The sequence below is a fragment of the Danio aesculapii genome, chromosome 20, assembly GCF_903798145.1.
Source record: "Danio aesculapii chromosome 20, fDanAes4.1, whole genome shotgun sequence".
Classification (NCBI taxonomy): Eukaryota; Metazoa; Chordata; class Actinopteri; order Cypriniformes; family Danionidae; genus Danio; species Danio aesculapii.
In genome coordinates this window covers 7,295,696-7,311,825 of record NC_079454.1, presented here as the reverse complement: position 1 = coordinate 7,311,825, position 16,130 = coordinate 7,295,696, and the positions used below count along the sequence as shown (strand labels likewise).

Below are 16,130 nucleotides of genomic sequence, written 5' to 3'. Positions count from 1 at the left end.
TTGGGACAACAGGAAGGAATTAAGTTAAATTATTCGTTTGCACAAATTTCAGTGGATTGAACATAAAAAAATTATTTGTCGCAAAAAAATTCATTAAAAAAATAAAAAAACAGTTTTTAGTCTAGCTGAAATAAAACATTTCCTTGCTCGGTTAAACATCTTTTGGGGAATATTTAAAAACGAAAAACTAAATCTAAGGGGAGGTCTGAAAATCTAAGTAATTCTGACTTCAACTGTAAGTAAATGGTTACAGGTTTTCAGCTTTCCTCAAAATATCTTTGGAAACACCAGAAGGAGTGTAAAAAGTTAGTAACTTAATTTTTGGATGAAGTATCCCTTTAAAGCACAGATTCTGGAGTAAACAAAAACTAAGACTATGTATTTATGCACCATACAATGTGCTTATAATGGAAGCCAATGTGGCAAAAACAGCCACCAACAGTAAATTAGGGAGCAAAAATGAAAATCTAACAATGCATCAAGGCCAATGTTGTTACTAATCATTCACATGTCCAAGACTAAGAATAGGTTAAAAAATCCAGTCTATAATTACTTTTTATATAAAAAATATGTCATTTTGTATGTTTTTTCACCAAATCAGTGACATCATTTATGAATTTGGCAATTAAAGAGTTAAAATCCTGTAATTGTCTAAACAATTTAGTAGTTTTGATCAGGACTGAGGTTTTTTTATACAAAATATATAATTCAGTGGATGTTTTCATCACTAACATAACAAAAGGGTAGTCAAGAGTCACAAGGGTTAAAACGGAGCATAAAGATTCTTTTGTTTAAGAATTCAATTCAGTTCAAGCCATTATAAAATAACTTTTAGAATTAAACACCATTAAAATATAATAGACTGCTGTAAAAACAATCTTTCTGAACATTAATTTGATATTTTTCGAATCACTTTCAGTAACAAGTACATGCCTCCCCACCAAGCAACATGAATGTATTATTATTTTATTAAAGCGCATGGCTCATTAAGCTGTCTACTTGTGTTTCTGCCAGTGAATGTCATTATGGGTGAAGCTGAATGCATTTCAGAGAGTCTTTATTATAGCTAATGGAAAACCTCACTGACCACGCAGCCCATTACAGAGTCAGACATAAACACACACACGCCTTAACATCTCTCTGTGCATCTAAACAGATGCACATATAAATGCACACAGACATTTAACAGAGTCCCTATTTTAACTGCAAACCGAAAAGACGGGTTTGGACAGGTTTAAACGGGTTTGAACAGAAAAAGATGGCGAAAACTTTAGCCCACCAATAATATTCGAATAAGTGCTGACACTGACCACGTGAACTTATTTCCTTGCACAGAAGAATTGAATCTTCTATATATCAGAAAAGCTAATGTTTGAATGTTTTGAAGGCCATTATAGACAGATATTAGAACAGATTGATAGATAAGTTACAGACAGAAACATGGAAAGACAGACTGATATACACTGAGAAAATGATTCATTGGATTTACATTTTTTAAGGTAAGTGGTTGCAAACAGTTTATATGGGCTGAATTTAAACAAATTAGGTTGAACATTACTACATTAATTTGTTTGTTTGAATTCAGCACAATATAAATTGTTTGCAATCACTAACCTTAAACAATGTAGTAAATCCAATGAAATCCATTGTAAATTCAATCCAATTAATAGTTTTTTCAGTGTACTGAATGGAAGGGCAGATGATATACAGACAGAAAGATGGACAAAATTGATGGATAAATAATAAAAGATGAATAAAGAGACATGTGGAGGGACGGATAAACAGACTGATGGACGGATAAATGGATAGGCAGACATATGAATTAATATATAGTCATATGGGCTTACAGATTGATGGATGAATAAACAAAGGGACAGATAGACATATAGATGGACAGATCAACAGACAGACGAAGTGCAGACAGATAATGGAGAGATAGACAGAAAGACCCATATAGAAATCTGATGTCTGACATAGCATATCTAATTGACACATATATGACAAGCAAGTTAATGTTTGGATTTTACAATTATAATATATGCAGTGGAGTAAAGTAACAAATTACAAATAATCAAGTCACTCTAATTGAGTAGTTGTCTCAGGAATTGTAATTTATGGAGTAGTTTTAAAAATGTGTACTTTTACTTTTCCTTGAGCACATTTTAGTGCTGTATTTATACTTTTACTCCACTATTTTCCTTCAACCTGCAGTCACTACTTTATTTTTTCTTGTCTATGAGGATTAGAAAATTCAGCCCTGTGATTCCTGTCCAATCAAATCGCACATGGAAGATAAATCGCCACATAATGAATTACCTCAAGACATGGGCGATTTATAATTGCAGAAAACTGTTTAGACGCATTACAAGTTTCCAAGATGATGGCCAAAATCTTTACACGAATTGACCCAGAGGCTTTAGATGCATGAGAAAATGACAGATGTTTACTGTATGATGACCGAAATGGCCTTAAACACCCAGCAGGCACAAGACGCCGACATGACGTTAGATTGACGTTGTACCTCAATGTTGTGGGGACGTTGCGTTTTGTTTGAAAATGAAAATCGGGTTGACGTCAATGTCCAACGTCAAACTTAAAATCAACCAAACATCAACATCTAATGATGTTACAGCTTGACGTTGTGTGGACATTACCACTATGACGTCTAGCAGACGTTGGATTTGGTTGCCATAACTGACAAATAACTGCCAGTTTTTGACGTCAATATAATTTAAGATGTTGGCTGGTTGGATTTTGGTCACTTTCCAACACAACCTAAAATCAACCACATATTAATGTTATTTGACATTGTTATTGGTGATCAAAATAACGTTGTCCTTAGACGCTGGCTAGACATTAAATTTTGCTCACCTGACGTCAAGACCTAAATCTAACCTAAAATTAATGTCTTATGATATTGTGTGCCTGCTGGGCAATAACTAACTGCACAACAGAATGTTACGTTTACACACATCCACAAATTACATGTACATGCATCAGCTTTTTACAGTGTAATACTCACTACTCACAACTCTTAAGTACATTTGAAAGGTCTACTTTTTACTCATTCTTTGAGTAAAATTTACAACAGATAATTTTACTCACGCTATATTTTAAGCAAGTAATGGTACTTTTATTTAAGTATGATTTACACCCCTGAATATATGTCATATTTGCAACATATAATTACAAATATTGCTAAAATGTCTGTTTATATATACAGTCAAGCTCAAAATGATTCATACCTGTGGCTTAATTCTCACTTAAAGTTACTTAAGTACTTCTCCCAAGTAGGCTTCTCCCAAAATTTAATAAGACAATGTACAAGAGGCATCATTGTGGGGAAAAAAAACTTCTCAGCTTTTATTTACTTTTAAAGTCAGATTTTGCCAGGGGTACAAATAATTTCAGACTTGCCGTTATATATATGGCCACTTTATTAGGTACACCATACTAGTACCGTGATGGAGCAGATTTTGCCTTCAGAACTGCTTCAATCCTTCATGGCATAGATTCAACAAGCTACTGGAAATATTCCTCAGAGATTTTGGTCCATACTGACATGATAGCATCACGCTATCTCCCGTTGCACCACATACCAAAGGTGCTCTATTGGATTGACTGTGGAGGCCATTTCAGTACAGTGAACTCATGGTCATGAACCACGAACCAGTCTGAGATGATTCTGATGATTTTCTAATTTTTATACTTTAAAATATATAATTTTGTATTTTTTACCCACAAACATTGGGAAAACAACTAATTTACTAATTAACAACTAACAACAGTCCATAGTTCAAATATATTAGCTATATTTGCCCATATATCAGATTTCTGTATGGGGACAGATAGATAATTGGATGAACAGATTGATGGATGGACAAACAGACAAATTGATGGACAAACAGTTAAACAAACAGATGGAGAAGAAACAGGTAAACAGACAGACAAATGGACGAACATATGAGGCTTGTTCCAAAAGCAAATATATAAATCATGACATAAACAAATATTGCAAATTACTCCAGAACTTATGATCACTAGCTAAAATGGGATATATATGATTTCCTACGGTCCTGTGTGAATGGTGGAAAGCATTAAAATTATAGTTAATAAAATAGTTAAGAAAGAGTTTTCATTGTATTTCTATTCTATTAACATTACGCATGCTCATGAAAAATGTGCACCAGAATCTGACATTACGAAATAACATCTAAAACCATGTTTCCTAAAAAAACAAATCACTATCTCTGAGGTTTTGGGCTGTATTTGCTGTTAGACATAAAAAATATTGCTATTTCACAAAAGCTGGATACAACATGCTGTGAAAATAATATAGTGGCCAACATACACACCTGTACAGCTATCTTTAAGACTTTATGGGGATGTCCCATAGGTGTAATGATATTTATATGCTGAACAGACTGTATATTCCTCAACCCTATCTTTAAACCCAACCCTCACAGGACACATTCTGCATTTTTACATGAAAATACTTCATTGTATGTGATGTTTGAGCCATTTTTCTCATGGGGACCCAAATTATGTTCCCTCAAGGTCAAAACTTGCTGGTATTGCTATACTGGTGGGGAAATTTGGAATACAAGGTGTATTACACACACACACACACACACACACGCACACAAATTGTAACTAGAAAAACAAGCCATCACTAACTATAAATGAAGATGCTACATTAAAATTCAAGACATTAACCTGATCCATGTCTTAATACACAACCATCTCATTTATAAACATAAGTCTGTTACCCAGCAGGACACTGAGGAGTCCTGATGTCCTCGCAGTCCTCTTGAAGCCAACTCTTTTCACCTGTGAAGACAAGAGGGAAGAGAAAGCGTATATTAATAGTAACTCGAAACTCTGGCCAGATGCTTTCACTTTTTTCTGTGCTATCGTTTGCATGAACTTAACAGTGAAAAGAGAAATGAAAGAGAACAATGAAAGCAAGAAAGAGGGAAATTTCTGCCCTTGTAAAAACAATAACTCCCATTCTGAAACTACCAATCAAGAATAGAGCCAAAAGTACAGAAAAAAAACTTCATCACATTCTCCTCATGACACTGTACAGACACAGCTTCTCAAGTGATAATAATTAGCTGTCAGTGGCTAATGCACTGACAGCAACACACATGGCTCTGACTGTGTACATAAGACTATTGAAGTTAAACAACTTGATGAATAATGACCCGGCCTGTTTTTTTGGAGGGTTCAAAGAGCAGTCTTAAACAATCTTAAAAATTTTAAACACTTTCTTAGCTCTCGATATAAACAAATGTCTTTAATCCACAGCTTGTGCAAAAGAATGCACTTATGCTTTTTGGTGCTCAATGATTTATAAGTAAGGACAAATTCAATGAAGTGAAGTCAAGTATTCCTGAGTCAAGTATACTTATATACAGTTACCACACCTAAACGCACTATTCAGATGTAGTACTTCAAGATGTTTGTCAGGTTTTTCTCTTCAAAGAGTGCCTGTGTGTAGCGCTAGTTTCTTACACATCTAGGGCTGTATCTTAATGATCTGGGTGCATAATCTAAAGCACATGACGCAATATTTATGTAGAGTGTGTCTGAATCCACTTTTGCTATTTTAAGAATGGAAAAATATACTCTGCGGCCCGGTGCATGGTCTAACAGGGTTGTGCTTATTCTCTTAATGAGTTATGGGTGTTTTGAGCATAACGTGCATTAAACCTGTGTCTCATCTCACATTCCCTTTAAGAGTCAGTTGCGTCACGCCATGGTGTATTTGCTATTTTCATGGCGACTTTGTAAGTGGAATAACTGAACGCTTCACTAGTGAGAAAAAACTGTTAAACAGACCATCTGCAGTGTGAGGATAAAGAATGAGCCTCCTCCATTTGGCCTCTTTACTTTCTCTTTACTTTATTTTTACTCTTTACTTTACTCCTTTAGTTTTGTGGATAAGGAAATGGTGTTGTACGCACTCCACTGAAGACATGCATGTAGCCGCTAACTGGGCACTGTGCTGTTCAAATACAGTTAAATAGAGACCTAAACTAATCAGACAGGAATTTGTGAAAATATTTTTAAGGAAAACAACTGGGCATAAAAGCAGTGTGTTGGGATGCTTCGCTGTTGCCTGTCCTGCTGGGCAGAGATCAACTCCAGACCCAAATCACTTTAAAGACTAATCCTTCAGATCCATTACAGACTCACTGATGCCAGAGGAATTCAACAAAACACAGAAACATCTGTCTAAAGCTAAAAAAGAAACCTAATCACCAAGAGAAATTTATCTACTCTAGATTTCAAGGCATCTTGTCTTGTCATGCATAGTGTACACTTTCATAATTATAAAGTTTTCTTAAAACAACAAACAAATGAGCTGATAAGGTCATAAATGATTCTACTGAATAATTTGCCCTATTAGGAAGTTGACTTTACTGATGTTTTGTACTGTACTACTCATTTGTGAACACAACTTCCCCTGCAATTATACTGCATAAAACCTATTATGAAAGCCTGTGTCACGAATGGCAGCGATCTAGCCCTTGCAGATTGCTGAAAAACCTTCACTATCACCCGAACTACAATTCTGCCAATGATCTGCACTACATTTCCCATCAGGCACATTAAACACACACCAGCTCCGGATCACTACTGATTACTTGCACACCACTGTAGCTCATGAAGACTGATTAGTTAGAGTATATATACACCTCACATTCTCACACACATTGCTGAGTCTTGATAACCTGTCGCATTACAAAGCGTTAATCCTGTCTAGTCTTTCTGTGTTTTGATCCTTGCCTTGTTTATTGTTATTGATTCTTTGCTGTCTGTCACCTGTTTTTGACTACAATCTTAGATTACCTTTATGCTCCTGTTTGACCGTTGCCTGCCTGACCATTCTGTTTATTAAACTGCACGTGGATCCTCAACTCTGTTGCCCAGCCTCCCTTAGTTACAGTCTGCTTCCAACATCAGATTTAAAAAGAAACTTTTTCCCTGCATAATAACTTCTATTATTTTGACTTTTCTTGTCTGAACTATATTTTCAAATATGACAAAAAAGTTTGGAAAAGAGTTTGAAATGAGTTTACACAACACAACTCTCATAATTCTGAGATTACATCATACAATTTCCTTTATTTTCTGGCAATTTTTAAGCAATTTTTAAGCATACACCTCACATCTCGCACTGTAGCCTACCTAATAATATTAACCCAGCATTAATGGTCGTTCATATTACTGACAGCTAATATATAGACAGAAGATTGAAGGCTGTGACGTACCTTCACATGTTCTCTTGTAGTTTGCACAGCAGTCTCCCACTTTCACACAGTCTGCAGAGCAGGAGCAGAGGCTGCTGGGCAAACGCTCCTCACCGCAACGGAATTTCGAGCACGTCCAGAGCTGAGCTGAAACACAGAGGGTCAGTTCGGTCAGCAGAAAGACAGACATGAGGATTAGGACTTTACTGAGATATCATTTATATAAACATTACAAGAGCTATACAGATGAGTGTTTTGGAAATTAATAGAGTGTAAATGCATACAGACATTAGCTTATAAGACTGAATTCAAGATGTAAGATGTAAATGAATGGGTTTCATAAAAAAATAAAAAACATAATTTAGCATCACTGAACCAGTCTATATATAATTATACAAACAAATTAAATTAGCATAAACATATGCATGCATGTGTAGAAATAGCACTTTAAGGTGCTGTTAAAGCATAATCACAGCACAAGTTTGATTCAACAAAACAGAAATGGCATATACAACGCATTTTGCAAATTGAAAGTAATGCCAACCTAGCCTCATTCTGAAAACGTATCCCTATATAAATTTCTGTAGAACGCCAAATACGCTCCAGGAGTTATGTTTTTTTTTGCAGTTTTTGTTTTTGCGAATGCACCAGAGAGTGCTGTGTACTCTTTTTGAGATTTCAAATTGAGAGCCATTCACGCCAGCTGTTCTCACGTAAATTTACCAGAGGCCGCTGTCAACTGACTGATTGATTGTCCCACCCTCCTCCTTCCCTTAACCCAACCAATAGTGTTTTTAAAAGCATCGATTGACTCACCCACCCCCTTCCCTAAACCTAACCGACAGTTATAAAAAGCAATCCAGAAAAAGAAAAGCCCTCACCTGATTTTAACCACGTTTTCAGATTTTACCACATTCTCACCCTGCTATTTACTTACTTATTTCATTTTATGCCTTTTGTTTTTGTCTTACCCGCTTCCTGGAACCATTCTTTACCGAACGCGAACCCTGTCATCTTGGTCAACTCTTCTCTGAGTCTCAAGTCCGCCAACATACGCAGAAAGCTACGAGGACAAACTGGTAACAGCGGGAAAGCAGTCTATATGGAGGTAAGCGGTCAGCTGGTAAGCGCAAAAAGGAACGATGTCATACTGCCCCGTAGCATCCGTTTTAAAGACGAAATGCAGCCATACATACCTCTGGCTACATAATTCCCGATCTCCAGAAATGTACATAGGGCTACGTTTTCAGAATGAGCCTATGTTGAGTCATGCTATTTTTGACCTTAGTGACCTTTCAATGTGTAAACAATGATGAGGAATATTTCAACAAGTTTTGGAAGGACATAATGGAGAATTAATGACGACTTAATCGTATAACCACAACCCCAAAACAGGTCTTGTGTTTTCCTACACGATAGGGATTATTTTATTAGTATTAATGCTTGATTAGATTACATCTGTCACAATTACCTAATCTTTGTAGATCGCTGGTAAACAAGCAGATCGCTATAGAACTATAAATCCACTGTTATTTAGACTACATATCCAGTCACCTGTTACGGTTTCCATTAACCACACACACACACACACACACACACACACACACACACACACACACACACACACACACACACACACACACACACACACACACACACACACACACACACACACACACACATCAGTACTAACTCTTGTTTTGCTGCATTGTGAACATTACAATGTGTTTGCCTTGCCTTGCCGGTTTTGACCCTCGCTTTGTTTTGTTTGTTTTACTGTTTATTCCTGTCCGCTGCCTGCCTTTTGACAATCTGCCTGTTTATGACATTGACTCTGTATTAGCCTGCATGTACCTGTTTGACCCTGTTGACCATTGCTAGCCTGACCATTCCATGTTGAATAAACCTGCATTTGGATCCTCACCTCAGTTGACCGCATCCCCCTCACATTACAACATTCATGGCCCTTTTATTTGTCAAAATAAACCTAACCTTATTCTACCCCAGGGATTTATTTTGGCTCCATTGTTGCTTTTCATTTCCATTTTATAAGCTAGATCTAAGCTCAACTATAATTAAACATAGGGCGCTGAGCCCCTTTTATGCAGACCAAAGAAATAGTGTATGAAGTCAACCACTGGCTTATAAAAAAAAAAACTTGGTGCACCTAAAAGGATGACATTTGTTTAACTTAATTTACTAGACAGTAAATAAGTTGGAAAAAACTAACAAACCTATAATGTGAACACCACATTTAGTAAATAAAGGAAGAACATGAGGGGAAGTAAATGACAAAACCACTTAATTGTTCAGCTAAAACAGGTTTTGTATAACAGTTTGTGCATGTTTTGTCATCTTGATGCACATGTGTACATCGTGATTCTACGGCAAAAGGTAAAGCAACAAAACATTCTTCAAATACTGTACTTTTTTAAAAAATAGCTAATAATACAGTGCATCTGGAATGTATTCATAGCGCTTCACTTTTTCCACAAATTTTTATGTTACAGCCTTATTCCAAAATGGATTAAATTCATATATTTCCTCAAAATTCTACACTCAATACCCTATAATCACAATGTAAAAAAATATATTTTTTAATTGTTGCAAATTTATTAAAAATAAAAATCACATATACATAATTATTCACATCCTTTGCTGTGAAGCTCTACATTGAGCTCAGGTCCATTCTGTTTCCACTGATCATTCTTGAGATGTTTCAACACCTTAATTGGGTAAATTCAGTTGATTGAACATGATTTGAAAAGGCATACATCTGTCTTTTTAAGGTCCACAAACCAAGCATGAAGACAAAGGAATTGTCTATAGACCTCCAAGACAGGATTGTCTTGAGGCACAAAGCTGGGAAAGGTTACAGAAAAATTTCTGCTGAAAGTTCTACTGAGCACAGTGGCATCCATCATCCGTAAGTGGAAGATGTTTGGAACCACCAAGACTCTTCCTAGAGCTGGCCGGCCATCTAAGCTGAGTGATCGGGGGAGAAAGGCCTTAGTCAGGGAGGTGATCAATAACCCGATGGTCACTCTGTCTGAGCTTCAGCGTTCTTCTGTGGAGAGAGGAGAACCTTACAGAAGGACAACCCTCTGTGCAGAAATCCACAAATCAGGCCTGTATGGTAGAGTGGCCAGACGGAAGCCACGTCTTCACATTGTCATTATGGAGTTTTGCGTGTATAATTTAAAAATTGATAATTTAATTTAATTTAATTCATTTTGAAATAAGGCTGTAGCAAAAAAAAATGTGGATGAAGTAAAGCGCTATGAATACTTTCCAAATGCACTGTATTATTAGCTATCGTACATAAAACATATATATTAGCAATATTTATACATATTAAAAGCTATTAAAAGCTATTTTACTGGCAGTAAGGCTCTACAGTTTTGTTGATGTGAAAAAAAATTAGACAGGAGGAGACAGTGAGACAGGAAAAGAGTCTGAGCAGACTGAAACTCACTGATCCATTATGTACAGCCATCCCACACAAGAAGGGCACACAGCAGGCGCCACAGGGAGGAACACTTGGTTACTGTGATGGAAAGTGGAGCTTATTCAAAACATCACGAAAAAAAAACGTACAGGGTGGGACTCGAACTTGCAGAAACCCACAGTGACTCTAACACTGTAAGGTGGAAATTTCAACAGGTGGGTGTTGAGGGTATAAACAGACAATTTTGTTGCCAATGTTTGCAAACTCAATGTTTTTTCAAGGCTGTTCCAGCCCCGGATATAAGATCAGCGTCTGTGAACATGACTTTATTTATACTTATTTCTATCTCAGACACATATACACATTTACAGCTGGTCTGCCAGGTTACCAGAAAACCAGAACAACAAAGAAGTAACACTTCCTTAAACTGAACAGTGCAAGACTGACGTTACCATTGCCTGAAGAAAGTTTACACCTTGTTTGTTAACAACCGTCTCAGGTGATCAAGGCAATTAAATACAGGTGTAAACAAAGCGTCCTAAGATCCAGTAACTAAGACTGCACATCAGACAGCTAGAAATGCTCAAGCCTAACAATAAAACGTTTAAAAATACATAAGAATGTAGATGAATCTCCTTTAACTTGAAATCTACTTTGCCTTTTTTTGACATTCGTCCTTCAAGTCTGGATATTCAGAGTAACATTAATGACAACTTGTTGACTAAGACTGTTCCGTTCTGCTTTAAACTTACCACTGTGACTCTTATTCTCAAAATACATCCCTTGATGCCACAGTACATGCAAATGACAGACCCATCTCTAAGCTGTTTTTATTCACCTTATTCTCCGCGTACGAGCGGGCACAGCCATTTGAATATTTTTGGCTCGAAACTTCCGGTCTCAATCACAGCCATTCATTTTTAGAGGTTAAAAGCAGCTCGTAATGCTGCTGTAATGGAGGCCAGCTAGTAAGTGCTGTGCAGGTAAACCTCACTCCTCTGACCTCTAAAGGTGCTCTAGCTACAGACTCTAGCGGCCATGGTCTTTAGCCTCCTTGGTAGAGCACCCGACTCCCATGAGGAAGGTCGCTGGTTTGAGACCAGCTTGGAGCGAGTTGGGTGGTGTAGGACCAGCGGGGTTACATTGGTGCCGTGACCCGGATGGGAGTGAGGTTTAGGGGGGGTAAGTGTAACGGAAGCCAGCTAGTAAGTGCTGTGCAGGTAAACCTCACTCCTCTGACGTCTAAAGGTGCTCTAGCGACAGACGCTAGAGGCCATGGTCTTTAGCCTCCTTGGTAGAGCACACGACTACCATGCGGAAGGTTGCCGGTTCGAGACCAGCTTGGAGAGAGTTGGGTGGTGTAGGACCAGCGGGGTTACACTGCTTTATGTTGCAAACTGATCTTTCTTATATTATTATTATATTATTCTACTTTTTATGTATAATCATGCAAACACTTGTTTTTAGAGCGAGTAGTTTGATCGTTTTCAGCCATTTATTAGTTCAAGTCATTTCTCCCATAGGCAACTGAATCGGAAGTTCTAAAACAATCGCAAAAACGAGCACACTTCCGCATTGTAGAATAAGGTCAATTCAGTTGCAGAATTACCTTCAAATCAGTTCCATTATCTAAATTATTCAGTCTAGCTTCAAAAACTTTTAATAATACAGAGTCTGCTCTCTTAATGGTGTTTAATGCTATTTTAATGGCCATAATGACCACCATTTTACAGTTGAATTTACAGTCAAGCCTTTGATTTTGTGAACTACAGGATTTTTTTATTTCGGCTTTAATGTTTGGCCGGCATTACAGGCATGGTATTTATTTGGTTCCAATCTTAGATTAATGTTTAGCTTTCCATTCATCATCATTTTACCTGCGTTGTACCCCAGAGATTGATTTTGGGACATTATTGTTTTCATTACATATACTAACTTTGGCATCAATTATGAGTAAATCTGTTTTGATGTGCCACTGTTATGCATGTAACCGTTACGATCACCAGCAATCTAGCAGTTGCAGATCGCTGGAGAACTACAATTCTGCCACTGAAATGAACTACAGATCCCATCATGCACCTCACACATACACACCAATTCCAGTTCTCTTACTGATTGCACACACACACACACAGCTGGAAGCTCATCATATACTACATATACACTTCGTTTCACACACACTTTGCTGAGTAATGTTTCATGTTGCATTCATTACAAAATTGTTTAATCCGTGTGTGGTGAGTGGGCGGGGCCGAGAGCCATGAGGGCGTACGAGGCTGTGGCATGAGACACCTGGACCCATCACCTGCCTCGAGTCTCACGGAGGAGCCCTGGAAGCTAATAAGAGGAGAGACGCCAGTGCTAGACAAGAGAGGACCAGGCCCGGGCATATTATGTGGTTGTTGCTTTCAGTTTGACGTAGCTGCTGTCAGTTTGTTATTAAATTATTTTAACGTGTGCTGCTTCTCCGCCTCCACTTCCCGGCGGCCAGGTGGGCGTTAGCATTATTACAGTGGTGTCGAAAACCCTGGAGAAAGAGGGATATGTTGTCCGGATGCCCTCGCTGCTGAGAGGGAGAGTGAGTGTTCGGAGTTACCCGAGCGGGGGAGAAACCCGTTCGTCTGCCCCAAGGTTCCTGAGTGGCTACATGCAGTGATGAAGAGGTCTGCCTGCTGCCGTCTCCCAGCATGGGGAGGAGCAGGGGACGTGGGAAAAAGCCATGAGAGCCATCCCAAGAGAAGGCCGGGGAAGTCACCAACGTCTGCCAAAAGCCAGAGCCTTCTACCGTCCTCCAAAGTGGGAGCGGAGCAGGAGGGAAAAAAATTCCGCTAGCTGGAAGAGCCACCGCCGGTCACCAGAAGACGGACGGGTAGATGGATTCCTCTGTAAGGCTCCCGGCACGTCGTCGTCAAATCTCTTAGTCAGTTGAGGACTGAGTGTCAACGGGTTCGGTTCGATTTTTTTTTTTTCACCTTTCTTCCCTCTTTGTCTCTCTTCAGTCTTTCCTCAGCTGTCCAGCTCCTTTCTCTCGGCCCTATTTATTCTCAAGATCGCTGGTCCTGAAGCGCAGAACCCCAGGAGTAGGCGCAGACATGCGGTGCCCCTGGCCTGTGAGGGGTGATGGGGGTATGTGGCTAGTGAGGTGGGGCTGAGAGCCATGAGGGCGTACGAGGAGGTAGCGTGAGTGAGATAATCAGAGACACCTGCCTCGATTCTCACAGAAGAGAGACATATTATGTGGCTGTTGCTTCCAGTTTGACGAAGCTGTCGTCCGTTTATTTTGTTATTAAATTATTTTATAGTGTGTTGGTTCTCTGCCCTCTTCCTCCCGATGGCCAGGTGGTCGTTAACATTATTACACCTTGTTTATTGAGATTGATCTTTGGATTGTTTTTCTTCCTGTTTTTGATTCCGCCTGTCCCGACCATTTGCCTGTTTTTGGATTAGCTTCTGAATTGTCTTTTACACTGCATATGCTGGTTTTTCAACCCTTAACTGTCCGACCAATCTCAAATAATGCTGCATTTGGAACGACCCTGTTTGTAGTTCATCCCTATGCAACAGTAAAACATACAACTTTAAATACCCACATGTGGAAGAAAAAGTTCAGCAGAAAGGCTGGATGTGGTTGCAAAACTCCAACATTGACAAAAAAAAAAATGCATGGTCAAGAATTCATAAATGTTGTCTTTGATTTGTTCAGTATATTTAAGTCACCTGACGCCACACTATGTGTGAGAAATAGACTGGAATCACTGTAATTCAAGGAAAAAAAATAGAAGGTTTACTGTCAGTTTTTTCAGTCATCTGATCAGTGGTGTATCCCAGGGACTGATGTTGGGTTCATTATTGATTTCATTTTCATTATAAGCTACATCTGTGCTCAATAATGAGTAAATTCAGGGTGTTGAATCACCTTTATGCAGACCACAGAATTACTGTATAAACTGTATATAACTGGGTGGCATGGTAGCTCAGTGGTTAGCACTGTCGCCTCACAGCAAGAACACTGGTTTGAGCCCTGGCTGGGTCAGTTGGCATTTCTGTGTGGAATTTACATGTTCAACCCCATGTTGGCGTGCACTTTCCTCTGGGTGCTTCAGTTTCCCCCATAGTCCAATGACATGCGATATAGGTGAATTGGGAAAGCTAAATTGGCTGTAGTGTGTGTGTGAATGCGAGAGTGCGTGGGTGTTTCCCACTACTGGGTTGTGATTGCAAGGGCATACGCTGCATAAGACATATGTCGGAATAGTTGGTGGTTCATTCAACTGTGGCGACCCCTGATAAATAAAGGGTAATTTCATAATTTGCGACCTGAAAATGGGTTTCAATAGCATTTTGAGTGGATTACAGAGTGTTTTTGAGACACACAAATTTGAAAGGTGTGTGTTAAAGCTGTTATAATCTGTCAGATCTGTAATTCAAGCGCGAGAGAAAAACGTTATCCTAGTTCAAATAAATCGTAAGCCATGTTTCTTTTCGTTCCACTTAATCACGTGCCACAAAAAAGATATTAAAATAAACAAAACAATATGTCTTTTGCCTGCTTTCTTTAATAACTACATTACACAATACTTTTACTTTTACTTTCAGTACTGGAGTAGTAAATTTTGAAATAAACTACTTGCAATACTTAAGTACAAAAAAAAATGTTAAATACTTTAGTACTTCCACTTAAGTATGGTGCTTAAAGAGCACTTCAACTTCTACTCAAGTCATTTTTTGATAGAGCACTTGTACTTTTACTTAAGTCTGGGTCTCTAGTACTTTAAACATCTCTGGTAACGATGCATGTTTCATCCGTATAGGGATGTAATGATTAACCGGTTTCACTTTTAACATCGCTTTAAATCGTCATGGTTAATTAATCATAAAGGCTCAACACAGTGTTTCTGCACGGAACAAAACTGCGGCAACTGAACAAAGCTATGCCAACTATGCACTAGTTTAATGTTCCGAGCTTGTACACCGAGACTAATAACCACGCACACTGGATTAACTTTGACTAAGGCAATAACTTCTGTGACTGCTATAGCTTTGCGGGAAATGTAAATGGCTGAACTTTAAGGAAGGTGGATAAGCTGTTTTTAATGGCCCGAATTTTGATACGTTGCGTTCACTGGGTGTTCAGCGCAAATGGCCGCTAAATATAAAATCTCTGTTGCTCATTCTCAGGAAGACGATGAAGGCTCTTGTGTTGAGTCCAATGAGCCAACACCCAAAAATAGAGCAAGGGTGTTTCTTTGGTGACATTGCTTTGACTCAATCAAACAGTCAATATTGGTGGGCGGGGGGACCGCACTTCTATGTCAAGTTGCGGTCAATCTCAAAACCTCTCCAATTGGTCCACCGTTTTTATGTTGTTAAATTGAAAAAAAAAAAAGAACTGGGTGTGTTTATGTCACCCCAATATGATGGTC

General features: G+C 38.4%; 1 protein-coding gene across 1 annotated transcript in view; it reads right to left on the bottom strand.

The window, feature by feature from the left end:
* enpp1 (ectonucleotide pyrophosphatase/phosphodiesterase 1) overlaps positions 1-16,130 on the bottom strand; it is a 127,062-nt gene that overhangs the window by 98,661 nt on the left and 12,271 nt on the right. The window contains exons 4-5 of the mRNA XM_056480678.1: positions 7,281-7,406; positions 4,770-4,830 (exon numbers count right to left, since the gene is read on the bottom strand). Coding sequence (XP_056336653.1) covers positions 4,770-4,830; positions 7,281-7,406 — 187 coding nt within the window. The remainder of the gene's footprint in view (positions 1-4,769; positions 4,831-7,280; positions 7,407-16,130) is intronic.